This window comes from Corvus hawaiiensis, chromosome 17 (genome assembly GCF_020740725.1).
Source record: "Corvus hawaiiensis isolate bCorHaw1 chromosome 17, bCorHaw1.pri.cur, whole genome shotgun sequence".
NCBI lineage: Eukaryota > Metazoa > Chordata > Aves > Passeriformes > Corvidae > Corvus > Corvus hawaiiensis.
Genome location: NC_063229.1, coordinates 15,987,034 through 16,002,176, shown reverse-complemented (window position 1 = coordinate 16,002,176; position 15,143 = coordinate 15,987,034). Strand labels below are relative to the sequence as shown.

Sequence of the window (15,143 nt, the reverse complement as noted above, 5' to 3'; positions counted from 1 at the left end):
TTGGCTGTGGAGCTGATAATTTTGTGTAAGTGCACATTCCATCTTCCTAGCCTGCTCAAAAGTACTGTTTTTCCTCTTGTTTTGTATTTTTCAAAAGTACCCTTTCTGCACTTTCCTACAAAAACTAAAGTAATTTATTGCAAAACCAGAAAGGAATCAAGAAACCAAAGTAAGCATCTGATTTGTAGTTGGTAGCCAAAAGCACAGGCTGCCATCCAGATTGCAGCCAAAGGCTGGAAGAATAAGCATGTGAATCACCGCAGCAGGCCACAAGCTTCCCAGTGTCCCTGGGAACATGAGGAGGAGAGTCAAAGCCAGGGCCTCCAGACAGCATTAGGATTGTTGAAACACACAGAGCAGGACTGTCTAGAGAACACAGGTAAAAATACCCATCATCAAAACTGGCATCTGTAGCAATAATTACTGACTGAGCACTTGATAAATATTTTCTGGTGGGAAACAGAATGGCTTTGTGTGCTCAGAGATCAGGAGCAGATTATTTCCTAAGGAATATGCCCAGCTGTGGTCCTGCTTTGCCCTGACACTGAAGGGGTGTTGCAGCAGGTGACAGAGTGCCCTGGTTTGCCTTTGCCCCAGGACTTGCACGACGGGCGCATCCAGATGAAGACCCTGACCAACAAGTGGTACGAGGAGGTGCGCCAGGGCCCCTCGGGCTCCGAGGACGACGAGCAGGAGCTGCTGCAGCAGAGCGGGGCGGGAGCGCACTGAGCTCCACCGGGGCCTCGCTGAGGGGCCCAGGGCCCGACTGCACAGGAGCTGCAATCCAAGGGTGAATGTTCACATTTCAGACGTGTCATGTGCTCCTTGTTTAGGTAAAACCCACAGCTCTGCTGTTACTGTTCAGGAAGGGAAACCCACAAGGGTCAGACACTGGACGGCCTGAGGGAAGAACCTTTTGTTCGGACTTCACTGCATAGCAATTCCATGCAGTCTGTTGAAAAGCAGAACCATCTGCCTTGAAATGATGACATTGTTAATGGGGGGGCTTCTTCTCATCCCAAAACCTGCTGTGACCACACGCTGCAGTGCAGGGCCTCTGTGTGGCTCTGCAAAACAGAACAAATTGCACTTTACCTTTTATATATGTATATAAAAGTATATTCCTTCACAGCATGAAGAGTCTTGGCAGTTTATACTGTGAATTTGTTTCAGCACTAGTGAGGGAATCTGACTGGAAGAAACCTATAATTTATGGGATTTGCACATTTTGAACCCAGAAAAGATCCATACCTTGACAAGAGCAGATGTTGCACATCTGAAAATCACCTCTGAAAACATAAGTTTTGTCACTTAAGAAATTCTTGATTTCTGTTTTATGGGATTTTTTGGTTTTTATACTAAGGGATCTAATCCATAGTACTGATTATGGCATGGTTTTGGGGGAGTGGGGGCCTGTGACAGCACAGAACTGCATTTGAAATTCTAGTTTATTTTCTTTGGCTAAAGCCAGTTGCATTTGGATTTCTGTAATTGGCAGTTGCTCTTTGCTGGCACTTTGGCTTCAAATCTTAGAAAAGAGCAGCTTCTATTTTGGCTAATTTATGAAGTGTCCCTAACACTCCAGAATTCACCAGTGGAAGTTTTAAGCTTCAGTGGAAGCAAAAGCGACGTGTACATGAGGAAAAAGAGCCACAAAAGCTAATCCAGGTACAGAAAGATTAATATTGCACGTGGCTGAAGCAGCCTCTGCTGGAAGTGCCAAACAGCTTCCATTAAGCTGTCCCATTTTTCTCTTCTGCTTACACTGTTTCAGAATCCGTGGTATCGCTGCATTTGTTCTCCATGGCCTAGTGTTTGCTCAGCGTTGCCAACACCTGAACTTGTGTTTGTTGCACATTTGCCATGGTGACACATGCAGCACTTTGCTCCCACTGCAAATTCCTCCTTGGTCATTTGCATATCCACTGTCGGGATGTGAATTACATCTGACATGCAAATGCACGTTTGTTTCTGAAGGCGTGAGACTTAGTTTGGGTCTGGTTTTGCTACTGAGATTTTTAATCCACTGCTTACCTAGTGGGAGAATAAAAGTTGAAGAATGTATTTAGAAATCCTGAACCTGCTGTCTGAGCAATTTTTCAGAATACTGCATCTTGGTCCCCTGCTGCCCCTTCCCTGCCTGTGGAAAGGGACTCACTGCTCGTCCCAGAGCTGAGACCTGCACAGCTGGGGCTGAGCGGGCTGTGGAAGCCATCGGTGCTTGCTCGATCCGTCGGAAGATCTGTGTGAAAATCGGGCTTTTTGTCATCCTAGTAGACCCCAGCAGGCTGAATTAAACTTTAGTTACCCATCACTCCTGCTGCATTTCTCACCTTGAGCCTTTAAGCCCAGGAGCTGCTGGAAGGTCCCTGAGAGCTTCTCCTCAGGTGTTCGGTGGTGGAGCTGCTGTCCCAGCGCGGGTAGCACGGTGCCTCAGTCCCGCTGCCGTGCCCGGTTCCCCGCGGTTCCCGGGGCCTCCCGGCCGCACCTGCCGTCAGGTGCGCTGCTCGCTCTCGCCCTCTGGCGGCGGCGCCGCGCCGGGACACGGCGGCTTCCCGGGAAAGCGGCAAGTGACGGCTGGGGCGGAGGGAATCGCTCTGGAGCGATTCCGGTGAAGACACGTGGGATGGCTGGGTTTAAACCCAACTATTCTAAAACTTAACATAATATTACAATGGCTTTCCTGTCAGTCACTTCACAGTTTGGAGTTCTTCACTTAATATGCTTATAAAAGAAAAATTCTTCTTTATTGACTTGCCTGGCAGTTACTTTAGATAATTTCCTATTTTATCAGGCCACTATTAAACTCTAACCCTCTTTCCACAAGCACTAGCTAGCTCCCCGTCCTAACTTGGTGTCATCTGCAAATCTGTGCACGAGTGAACTTGATTTCCTAACGCACTCACTGAAGGGCCCCAGAAGCTGAAGCAGAGGTTGCTGCCTGCAGAGCCCCAGGAGCTGCTGCTCAGTGGGCTCTGGCTGATCCTCCAGGCTGAGGAGATGCTGCTTTACTTTAAACACCAAAGCACCGACGGGCTGTTTCCACAGCCTAATTCCAAAGCTGCCACAACCAAGAGTCCTTCCCTGCCCTTCAGGAGCTCAGCCTTTGGGAAGCCAGAGCAGAGCTCCGACCTGTGCTGATTAGACACCTTTAGCCTTTTCCCCACGCCTGCACCCCCCCAGGTGAGCTCACCCACCTGAGGGGAGGTTTCCACCTGTGGGGCTGCAGTTAAGGGACAGTGGCACAGGCCGAGACTGCACAGGCCGCGAGAACAGCAGAGCCACAGGAGGTGACACAGCACAGGAACGGGGCACCTGCGCTGTCCGCTTTGTGCCATGGTGATTTTGGCGGTACAAAAGGGCCTGGTTGCAAAGCTTCCCTGGGCATTACTGAGGGCAGCTCTGGTTTGAGCTGATGGGATCTTTATAAGGGATTCACACTTCAGATTTGAACAGGAGATGGATGAGCTTTGTGGGCCCTGCTGGAGCACAGAGCTGCTGGGGAGGCTGGTCCTGCTCCCGGCCCTGCTCAGGGACAAGAGCCCCAGCTGGAAGTATTTTATACCTTCAATTAACCACCACAGGAATTAAATCATTTGAGGCAATGAAGCTGGAGGAATGGGGGGTGGGGGAGCTATTTAAAAAGCAACTGCACCAAAATATCACCGCACTTGGCACAATTCAGAGTTAAGACTTCACTTTCCCTCAAACTACACATTAACCTCTGTGGCTCAGAACCACTGGAAGAAATTTCTGCTACGTTTGGTTTTCACATTCATTTATGATTTTGCTGACTTTCCTTGACAGTCACCTTATTTATTCCCCACTTTTCCTTTCCTAGGACAGACTGTGTCCCTGCCACCTTGGAGCGTGTAGCTGTGCCCTCAGACTCCTGAGTGAGCCAGCACAGAGTGGGAATTCAGTCCCCAGAGTGCAGCCCCTGGGCACCAAACCCACCCCAAGGGAGCCCTGGCTCCTTTCTTGCACCAGGCCCAGGCTCTCACTGAGCAGCACTGCAGACCCCAACTCCCTCCCCACCCACTGCAGCATCACCAAATTCAAAGAACTTGGTTCTCACAACCAGGAATCCCCTTCCCAAACCCTGCTGGGCCCAGCAGAGACCCTACCTGAGCTCCGAGGGTGAAGCCACCAGCCTCCTTGCAGGCTCAGCCCATCAGCAGCACCAGGGAAGCTGCCCTGGAGGGAGGGGGTTGTCTCTAATCCTCAGGTAACTGGTGGCAGCTGTTGGCACCATTCCCAGCTGGGGACACGGCTGCATTGGCCCCAGCTGTGCTGTGCCCCACAGCATGGAGCCAGCCTGGCAGGGAGGAGTCCCGGGTGATGCTGGACCCTGGACTTGCTGTTTGGTCCTGCTACAGCACGTGGAGTTCATTGAACTGGTTGGGGTTTGCTGGGTTGCTGCAGCTCCTCTGCCGTCGGCAGCAGGAGTGTGTGGGAATGGAGATTAAACACTCCCAGCATTAGGGATCTCAGTGTTGGGCATTCTCACACCGACCTGAAGATGAAAACGCTCATCTGGAGGTTTCCTGGAGTAATAAAGGACCTGAGGGACTGGCAGATCAGTATCTTTCTCCCTGATCTCTGGAGCACCGTATTTTTAGCCAGCAGGGGCTAAAGCAGTCGGCCGGGGGCTGGCAGGCGGAGCAGGGACCCAGCGCTGCGTCGGTGTCCCTGAGCCCGGCACAGCCCAGTCCCCAGCCTGGCTGGTCAGTCCTTGGTCCCTGTCCACCCCGGGGTGGCCATGCCCTGAGAGCCCCCAGGAGATGGCAGCAGCCCTTCATGTTTGCGTCCTCCAAAGGGAAATCAGCCCCTGGTCCCTTTCTGGAGGCTTTTCTCGATGGGCAGCAGCAGGATGGCCCAGGATGGCCCAGGATGGCCCGGGGGACACGCAGGGTGCGGCAGGGTCCCGTTGCTGCCGGACACACCATGGCCGTGGCATGCACACAGCAGCCTCTGGCTGCTGGGGCAGAGGAGGTTTGCTGCAGCCCCGCGCCCGTGCCCAGCAGATGGGCTGTGCCCCTCTCTGCGTGGCTCGCCCGTGGCACCCAGCCTGGCCACGCTCTGGCCCCGGCCACGCTCCGCACTATCCCCATCCGTGTTCCCGTTATCCTGCAGTGCAGCCACCAACACGGATCTGAACCGAGCCGGACGCCGGTTTTGCATGAGGGAATTTACTTTAGAAAGGACAACTTCTGGAACACGATGAATGGTCAGCAGAGACACTGCGTGATCCCCTCACGTGCTGGAGGGCCGGGGACAGGGCACAGGGAACTTGCCAGGTGGGGTTTTCCTGTGGATGGCTTTGCATCAGGCCCTGGCACAGCTTCTCGTTCCTTTTTGTCCCAGGCTCTACCCATGGGTGCACTGCCCTGACCTCCAAAGGCCAACTGCAATCCTGTGGGATGCTGCAGCCCAGGCAGCTGCTGCCCTGTGCAGCAGTGCAGGTGACATGAGCTGCCCCATTGTCCCAGCACCGGGGGCACCCTGCGGCCACAGCCCCATCTCCAGGGTGGTGCTCACCCACAGATTTGCCATTCCCTGCCTGCAGATCATTCCCTGGGACTGCCATTACTCGCTCCAGGATTATTGTAACCCCAAATCCTTGCTCTAAAGACAAGCTCCCATTCCTGTCGGTAGGCAGTGGTGGCTTTCACTCGAGTGGAGGGAGTGGGGTAGCACAGCCGGCACAGAGAGCAGTCCCTGAGACCTGTAGGGAGGTGCTTCGTGATCCCAGGGGGGGTAGCTGTGCGGACAGTCCCACTCCCCAGTGGGAGAGGCAGTGGCTGCAGGGGCTGTAGGAGCTGGCACTGGAGGTAGATGCCCCTCAGGGCCTCCTGGCCCCCAGCCTGCCCTGCCAGGCACAATTTTTAAGACAACCAAGTTCCTACTTGGTCATCAGAGCACCAGGTTGGAAAAACAAAGGCCAAGGGCCCAGAGAGCAAACTGCAGGAGAGACTGTACCCTGGGCTGCACCCTGGGCACATCTCAGGCACTGGGGTCTATTTTTGTTCTTGTTTTTACAAGTGCAAACACCAGGCTCAGAGCTGCAAGAGCCAAACCAGAGGGGTTGGTCTTACATCTTCATGTCACTTCATCTGTGGAACATCTGGGATCCTCTGGGTACGGGGGTGAGAGAATGCTGGGTTTGGGTTTGTGTTCCAGTGCTCTGGTAGGATAGAGCTGGACAGGGCTGGGCTCAGAGCAGGTCCTTGGTGATGGCCGAGGGCAAGGCCTCCCCCGCCACGTGGGCAGTGCCCAGGCCCGACCGCCTCCGCGTGAGCAGCACCATCACCTGCACCGTCCTCCTCAGCCCCGGCTGCCCGGCAGCTCCACCGGCCAGCACGGCCAGGGGGCCACTCTGGGCCGAGCTGCCGGGCGCCCGGCGGGGTGTGTAGCACCTGGGGTAGTTACTGAAACACTCAAAAGCATCACTGCAGCTTCTGCAAGCGCCGGGGCGGCCGCCAAAGGCCGGGGACGGGAAGGGCTGGAGCGCAGCGCCCCAGCAGCCGCAGCAGAGGAGGGCACGCAGGGCCTGCAGGAGCACCCTGTCCTTGGACAGGAACTTGTGGAAGCTGGGCTTGAAGAGCAGGTACACCAGCGGGTTGTAGAGCGTCGAGGACTTGGCAAAGACGGCTGAGAGCACAAAGGCCAGCGCTGGCACCTGGCTGGCGTCCCCGAGCAGTGCCCACAGCGCAACCACGGCGTAGGGAGTCCAGGCAGCCAGGAACCCCAGGCACACGGCAATGCTCAGCTGGAAAAGGAGGAGATGGAGATGGTGGTGCCATGAGACTCCTGCAGCACTTGGGGGATGCTGACACACCCCCCAAACTCAGCCATGTGCAGCAGGACCCTGAGCACTCCTCACATCCCCAGGGAAAGGTGCTCAGCCTTCTGGACCCGTACTGGAACGTCAGAGAGCAGGGCAGCAATTCAGCACACCTCATGCATAGACCTGCTCTTGCTTCAGGCCACTCACACCCTGTCCCACCTGGGAAAGTCGGGCACGGCCTCAGTCTGCTGTGGCAGATGGCTACAAAGGACCAAGTGACCTGGCTGGGACCAGCTCAGCATCGGACCCCAACAGTTTTTGGCAGCACTGGAAATCCCTCCAGCAACCTGTGTGGCTTGGGAGGCCTGGAAATGGGCTATGCTCAGTCCCCCTCCCCTGACTGGATGTGGATGTTTCCTTCAAAGCCAGGCTTGCAAGCTGCTTTCTTTCGTGCTGTGGTTTTTTAAAGGGTATTCAGGGGTTTTTACATATCCTTGGTAAATTATAGTATTAGCCTGTAGTCTGGGGAACAATGACTCATGCAAGCTCCTTTATGATATTTTCCAATGTAATTTAAAATGAAAACTCCTCCACCTGATGGCTTTAAACGAGGAGCAATGTGTTGTTACCCACACTGACACAGAGACCTGGAGAATTCATCAGGAGCAGCAGACGCCCAGCGGGAGGGACCCCGCTGCCTCTGCCCGCCCGTGGGCAGTGGGCTGGGCAGGGCACCCCGAGACCCCCGCACAGGCCCCCGAGCCCCGGTACCTTGAGGAGCAGGCCGTGCCCGCCGCGGGCTCCGCGCCGGGGGGACGTGTGCTGCCGCACGGCTCTCCGCGACACCCGCACCGTCCACAGGATCAGCGCGTAGGACACGAGGATGAGGAGGCACGGGAGGAGGTAGCAGAAGATGAGGAGGGCGAGGATGTAGAGCGTGGCCTCCCTGCTGGAGGCCTCCCAGGTGATGCAGCAGGCTGTCCCGTAGGGCTCGGGGCCGTAGCCGCCCCACTGGGCCAGGGGCGCCGTGGCGAAGGCCAGGGCATAGGCCCACACGGCCAGCAGCAGCACCGCGGCGTGGCTCCGCGAGAACCTGCTCCCTGCGGCGTGGGGACGGGGCTCAGGAGGGCTCCCCGTGGGCCGGGGCAGGGGAGAGAGGGGACTGCACCCCGAGCCACCCACAGCTCCAGGCCCAGGCACCAGGAGCCGGGAGAAACGCCGGGGTCCGGCCCGGCCGCAGGATCGGCCGCACAGCCCCTTTGGCCTGCCGGGAATTGCTGGGAGGTCGTGTGGACACGGCACCGGCTGCAGTGCCTGGGCACAGGGCAGGGCTACTCAAGGCCACCACCCCAGATCCTGACACTTGAAGGACCTTTCCCTCCCTGCCGAGCGAAGCTTTGGGGGAGACGTTTTGTTTTCATTTTTGTCCCAACCCCCATCAAATCGCAAACTCTCTGATGTTCTAAGACTCACTATAAAGTGCTAAATCTTCAGACATACGTACAAGTAACATTTTGCTTTGAAACTAAGCAACTAAAAGCACAATTTGATTCTGCATTTCCTCACAGAAGATGGGCTGGGCTGTAGATAAGCCCCAAGTGCCAGGCTGCCAAGCACTGGCTGATCAAGAGCAGAGGCTGTGCAGGGAAAAGCCACCGTCACCTGGGCTGCCTTTCCGCAGCCAGCTTTCATCTTTATCTTTCCTCCCACCTTTTTAGCCACCTCCTGAGCTGTTGTGCTGGCACATACCAAGGTGACTGTGCTCCAGCATCGTCCTTGAGGCACTGAGAGCTGCTGGGGACACACTGGTGGCTGGCAGCAGCCACCAGCTCAGGGCACACAGGCAGTTAGTCAGGGGAGAGGGTGACAGGAGGAGCCCTGGGGCGCTGGTCTGCAAATTAAACTGCTATCTCTGATTTCCCATTTTATTTCTATTTTTGGTCTTTAATGCAAAGTCTGTTCTGAAGATAAATGCTAGAGGGAGGATTGGCAGCTGAGCTGAGGAAATTAAGAATTGGAGAAGGAGCTGTGTAGGGAACATCCCTGGGCTCCCTCACTTCCTCAGGTGCTCCCTGCAGTGCAAACAATCACCTTAGCTCTGTGGAGGACATCCAGGTGAAAACGGGGCTACAGACATGAGCTGTAATACTGCACACCCAGCCCTCCTGTATTAATTATTTCAGTGAATTAAATACATTTACCCTATGGCTCTCCCACCAGGGACCAGGGAAAGCAGCTCTTCTTGCTCTGCCAGAGCTTGTGGCTTCCCAGCTGCAGTCTGCTCTGGTCTAAGCTCAAGTGTGTGTATGGACATTCAAAAACCTGCAACCTGTTGTGATACAGCCACACAGATGTGGCACTTGAGGACATGGTTTTGTGCTGGACTTGGAAGTGCTGTAGTAACAGCTGGACTCAATGATCCTAAAGATATTTTCCAACCTAAACTTATTTCTGTGATTCTGTGACTCTAAATATTTACTGGGAATAGGTTGCCCTGGGGCAAAGCTTTCCCTGAAGAGGTGGATCTGGCTCATTAGAACAAAGAGGGCTCTGTTAACAGAGAGGGGTGTAAGTGAGGATCAGATAACCCATCCCAGCACCTACCGTATGCCGGGTAACAGACCTTCAGGCAGCAAACCGTGCTGAGCACCGTCAGGCTGGCGAGGCTGCACAGCCCGAACAGGACCCCGCAGAAGGCGTAGAGGGTGCACACGGCCTGGTCGAAGAGCCACCTGCAAGGAGAGCCTGCAGGTGAGCCCGTCCTTCCCCCCGGGGAAGGGGCTGACAGCCCTGCACTCGGCTGGACAGGAGGCTTCTCCTTTGCGGGAAGGAAGGTCGGGAATTTCCCAGCAGCTGGTCCCACTCCAGCAGCAAAGCTGGGCACAGGTGGGGTGGTTCCAACAGGCTGCACAGTACCAGCACCTGACCAAGTAAATATGGGCATGACCTTGCCCCAGATTTGTTCCTTGACCATCCCAGCGATGTGCACAGATGGAGCCAGGGGTGCAGGAGCTTCCCTGACCACAGCAGCTCCCACCAAACCCCTTTTGCAGTGGGTCTGTGTGAGGAACTGGAGGGACAGGGAGCAGCAAAGCACCCACTGTGGGATGGAGCTCACATGCGCCCTGTGCCACCACACTCACTCCCGAGTCCCTCTGCACCTGCCAGAGATCTCCTGGTTCCCAGACAATTTGCAAGCTGGGCCACTGGCCAGTGCAGAGCCACTTCCATGAGGTACCTGTGTGCAAAGAAGGAGGAGGTGGCCAAGGGGAAGAGCGTCACTGTCATGCTCAGGTCACTGATGGCCAGGTTGACGATGAAGAACTCAGCAGGTTTCAGCAGGGACCTCTTCTGATGGGCCACCAGCAGCAGCAGCGAGTTCCCAGACAGGGACATGATGCCTGTGGAGGAGGCAGAGAATGGTGCTGTGTGTAACCGAGCCAGGAGAGGAACCAGGAGCATCTTGAGATGTTCAGAAGGAAACACTGCAGAAGTCTACAGAGGGTGGAGAGGGCTCCGGGCTTCCCTCTCTGGGGTGGGCTGAGCAGGGGAGCCCACAGGACCCATGGAGCTCTGTGAGCACAACTGGAGCTACTTTACATTGGATCAGATCCCTTCCCCTTCCTGAGATCCTACAGAGGCTTGGTAGGAGGGCAGTGATGGGATGAGACTGCAATGGGCTCCGGGTGCAGGATCTGGCCGAAGTCACTTGTTCCAGCTGGAAGGAGCAAGGGGCACTTCCTCCCAGCTAGAAAAATAACGGGAGCTTTGTGCAACTGCTCCTCTGATGTGAGGCCAGGGAGCTGGGCCCCTTGGCCTTTTTAATTTCTTCCTGGCAGTGTCACTCCTGTGAGTCTGCACTGTCCCATATCATGGTAACAAAATAAACAAGAAGAAAGGCATTATGAAGATCAAGGAAAATCCAGACTAAACAAAAGAAGGCTCTTTGTTTGCTATTAGTGTATTTAAATCAACAGTGGTGATTAAAGTTTTATAACAAGGGCTTTCTCTTTTTCATTACATAATTGTGATTTCATGGAAAAAAGGTTTCAGTGTCCTTGGAAGGGGAATCTTTGCTGCTCTTGGGGCAAGTTGGGCACGATAAGAGTTCCTCCCTAATGGATTAGGCAAATTAAATCCCCTGGTAAGAACCAGCTTCCAAAGCCACTGAATGGCCAACACTAAAGTTCCCCTCAGGAACAGGACTCCCACATGGGACCTGGCCAAATCCAGAGCTTTGGAGGCTTTGGAGTCACTGGAGAGCAGAGTACTGAGATATTTATCCTTCTTCCCAGCCTCACAAGGCATTTTTCCCACACAGTGAGTCTCACATCTGTGCTAAGTACACTTTATTAGCTTTACCAACTCCTGCTGAAATCAAGAGCCAGCTTGAGCTCCAAATCCCCTTCAAGAGATCTGAAGCTGGTGGTGCCAACAGAGCCCTTGCCCTTCTCACCTCGGGTGGCTGTGGTAGGAGTTACAGCATATTTCTCAAAGTTATTCAACTTTTCAGTCCCCAGATCATACTTTCGAGTAACATGGGAAGGGACAGTTTAATTATTCTGCTAATGACTGGACACTTCTGGAAGCATCAGTGACTGAAGAGGCCTGCCTGTCTCTGGCAGGCAGCTGGGCAGGGACGTGGGGATCAACAGGTCATCTTTCCTTACCAAAGACTAAATAGACAGTGCCAAAAATCAGGTCTTCTCTCTCCGATAAGGTGGAGGTGAACACTGAGGTGTTGGACACATTCCCCATCTGCAAAGCAAGATACATGAGAGTGAGAGTGAATTCTGGCTAACGAGGAGTGCCCAGCTCCTTCAGTTCCCGGGAGGACACGGTGACACATTCGTGGCCAGCAGGAGCCTCTGGCCAGCGCTGTCTGCGGCACTGACTGGCCTGGGATGGGATCAGGCTGGTAATCCCACTTGATTACCATTCCTTCAACCACGGATTTCACTGATGAGCAGCAGCTTTCGCACCTTGACTCTCTTGGCAAGTCCTGGCCGTGTGCGGCGGCAGCAGGCGCTGTGTGTTCGGACACAGGGACTGGCTGCTCGGAGCAGCCCAGGCCACCCCCTCAGCTGGCAGCCCCCGGGGGTGATGGGTGGCAGGAGGACATAGTACCCGTGGTGGAAGGGGGCTCTGGGTTCATTTCCTCCACAGACACCCTGGATGCTCAATGCTTCACAGCCCAGTGGAAATTATCTTCTTTGTTCTCCTGTGCTTTCAGAGTGTCTGTGTACAGGGACGGGTGATTTATATCTCCCTGTACAGACCAAGTGACTCTGGACATGAGAACGACATTCCTCATTAACCTAATTGGAAACAACCTTCATTTAGAGCTGAAATCACTCCTGAAATGCTCATAATGCACAGTTCACCCCTAGGCCATATTTGATCTTCCTCAAGAGCCCTTGGAAGCAGCCAAGCTGAACACAGCACATGCACATCACCTCTCCAAGAGGCTTTAGCAAAGCATCTGTGTATTAAGAACACAGAGCCAGGGAAAAAGGAGGGACTGTGGCCACACAGATGCACTGGTGATGAGATGGGGCACGGCCCAGCATAAACAGCCTGGAAGGAATTGCTCCTGCTCCTCAGCACACATGCAGCAAAGGAGAGAACTGGTAAAGCTTGTAGGATTTGATTTTCTTCAGATCCCTGGCAGGTCTCCATCCTGCAATACATCAGGTGAGCTGCAAGTGTCCTGTGAGATCAAGCTGGCAAAAAGGAACAATAATCACAGGAGAGGAATTTCTATTTCTCACATGTTGCTTAGGATAAATCCCATTTTTATGATTGTGCTTGAGCTGCCTGTAAAATACACATCTCTCATTCTAATACAGAACTGATAAAAATGCATCTCTTGCACTGATCAGTGTGCTGATGTCACTGACACACAGACAATAAATCAGTTTTATAGAAATGTGGAGAGCTATCCCTTCGGTGTCCAAAAGTAAGTCATAAATTGGATCCTGTACACTCCCATCAAGGTGCTCCCTCAGGTGAGTGTGTGATGGGGGACGCCTGCACAGGCCTCCTCTCTGCTGTCACCCTTAGTGGAGAGTCACAAACTGCAGAAATAGCAGTGCAGGTACCAAACATATCCACAATCATTTCTGACAGAAACAGCGACAAGAGTTTTCTTCCAGCTCAGAAACATTCCAAATACATGACTGTGCTCAATCAAGACTAAATCTGTGACTCCTCTGGGAGGGATTCAGCCCAGACTGTCCTCAGGGGTACAGCCAGCACAGCGCAGCCCTTCAACATCAGACTGCTCGGCCACGTACTCTCTGGGCACACAGAGCTGCTGAATTTGATTTAAGCTCCATTGCTCAGACGCTGTTCTGAGAAGAGACAGACTGTGAAAGCTCCTTTCCCCTCAATTTAATCAGACTTCAAAATGAGATGAAGTTTTCCAAGCAGCTGCTGCCACAGGTACATAACAAGGAAACCCTTGTGTTCTGCATCCCAGCCCTGATTCCTGTGTTCACAAGAAGAAACCTAAACCCAAACCTACATCCCATGTCCCTGTCTGGCACCTGGGAGGACACTGGCATGGCTGGACTGGCCTGGTCACACACACTCTGTCTACATGAAAAATCATGCATTGCATTTTGTGTGATTACCAGTTTTGCCCTTTTCTTCTCCAGACTTTAATATTTGCTTTTCTTCAGCAAACGTGCCACAAAGCCAGAGTCTGCCTTGGAGAGGAGGAGGAAACCTGATGAGCCTGGAAACTCTCCTGACCTCCAGACTCTTTCAATAGTCAACGGCAGGAATCGATTTCTGCAATTCCCAGCACAGGGGAAGCTCAGACACTGCTGCCTACCTAGAAAATAGTGCAGGCCCTGGAAAGTCACAGAATAGCAAAAGCGCACAGCTGAGAAGTGCTCAGGGCCTGAAGGACAGACAGCAGTGTGAGGACAGGCAGCCCTTGGACCCCTACCCGAAATCCTCCTGTGCCAGGGCTGCCCATCCCCACCGGCTCCAGACGGTAAAATCTGCGTTCTGCCTCAGTGCCCGCCCGGGACTCCGGCAGGCCCCTTTTAGGGGGGTCCAACGCCGCTCACGCCCCAAAGCGTGTCCCGCACTCACACACACGCACGGAGCGAGGAGCGGAGCTCACAGCCCGGACCGCCACTGCCGCCCCCGGCTCCCCCGAGCCCCCCGCACCCCGGGGAGCGTCCCCACAGCCCCGGTCACTCACGGGGCTCCCTGCGCTGCTGCACCCGCGGGGACCCGTGTCCTGCCCGCGCCCGGGCGCGGGGATGCTCGGGGCGCCGTGTCCCTCCGGGGCAGCGCCTGACCTTTCCCGGAGGAGCCCCCGGTGCTGCCCGCTCCTGTCCCCGCGACAGGAACTTACCGGGGCTCCGCGGGGCGGGCGCGGTTCCGCCGCTCGCTCAGCACCGCCAGCCACGGACAGCTCCGCTGGGCACCGCGTGTCCCGTCCGCACCGCGTGTCCAGTCCGCACCGCGTGTCCCACCCGCGCCGCCTGTCCTGTCCCACCCGCTGGGCACCGCGTGTCCTGTCCAAACCGGGCACTGTCCCACCCGCGCCGCGTGTCCTGTCCCACCCGCACCGCGTGTCCAGTCCGCACCGCGCTCTGTCCCACCCGCTCCGCGCTCTGTCCCGCCCGCACCGGGCACTGTCCCACCCGCACCGGGCACTGTCCCACCCGCTCCGGGCACTGTCCCACCCGCACCGGGCACTGTCCCACCCGCTCCGCGCTCTGTCCCACCCGCACCGCGCTCTGTCCCGCCCGCACCGGGCACTGTCCCACCCGCTCCGGGCACTGTCCCACCCGCTCCGCGCTCTGTCCCACCCGCACCGCGCTCTGTCCCGCCCTGCCCGCGGCGCTGGGGAGGCTGAGGGACACCGTCGCCACCGCCGGGACAGCCCCGCTGTGCCCCTCAGCCCCGGCATCCCCTTCCCCCGCTCCCCCACCCCACTAACCGACCTCGGAGCCGCGATTTTCACAGCAAGAGAAACGGAGGCACCAAGAGTGTATTTTAAAGCAGCACTCCGTGGCCTCAGCATCCCCGGGCTCGTTTTTACCTCTGCTTGGCCACCCCCTCCCCTCTGCCCCAAGGAAGACAGGCTGGTCACTCACCTGTCCCTGCAGACCCGGCTGGCCACTGGGCAGGACCCCATGGGGAGCTCTGAGGTGCTCCAAGGACATGCTCGGAGTGACAGTGGAGACGAGGAGGTGGGGATTGTACTGACTCTGTTGCCAGTCGGAGCTGGGTTTTGTTTTCCACCCAAAGCATTTGACCTGTATCTGCTTGGCAAAACACAAGTCACAACCAGCACTTAATTTTGTTAATATCCTCCACACCAAGAGCT

General features: G+C 55.4%; 2 protein-coding genes across 3 annotated transcripts in view; one reads left to right on the top strand and one right to left on the bottom strand.

Annotated features, from left to right (window-relative positions):
- Positions 1 to 2,079, top strand: part of SLC9A8 (solute carrier family 9 member A8) — a 20,770-nt gene extending 18,691 nt beyond the window's left edge. For both annotated transcript variants that reach the window (XM_048321793.1, XM_048321792.1), the window contains exon 16: positions 598 to 2,079. In XM_048321793.1, coding sequence (XP_048177750.1) covers positions 598 to 729 — 132 coding nt within the window. In that variant the 3' untranslated portion in view covers positions 730 to 2,079. The remainder of the gene's footprint in view (positions 1 to 597) is intronic.
- Positions 1,311 to 15,143, bottom strand: LOC125334683 (opsin-5-like). Its single transcript, XM_048321794.1, has 7 exons — positions 14,911 to 15,143; positions 11,461 to 11,548; positions 10,029 to 10,191; positions 9,395 to 9,522; positions 7,562 to 7,890; positions 4,128 to 6,772; positions 1,311 to 2,657 (listed from the first exon to the last, which is right to left on the bottom strand). Exons 1-6 carry the CDS (start codon positions 14,977 to 14,979, stop codon positions 6,218 to 6,220), a joined length of 1,332 nt encoding a protein of 443 aa, XP_048177751.1. The 5' UTR covers positions 14,980 to 15,143; the 3' UTR covers positions 1,311 to 2,657; positions 4,128 to 6,217.

Coding starts and splice junctions, on each gene's coding strand:
- LOC125334683 (XM_048321794.1), bottom strand. CDS start 14,979: ATGTCCTTGGAGCACCTCAGAGCTCCCCATGGGGTCCTGCCCAGTGGC. Junction 7,891..9,394: donor GGTCTGTTACCCGGCATACG/GTAGGTGCTGGG, acceptor CCCACGCCGCAG/GGAGCAGGTTCTCGCGGAGC. Junction 6,773..7,561: donor GGCACGGCCTGCTCCTCAAG/GTACCGGGGCTC, acceptor CTCCTTTTCCAG/CTGAGCATTGCCGTGTGCCT.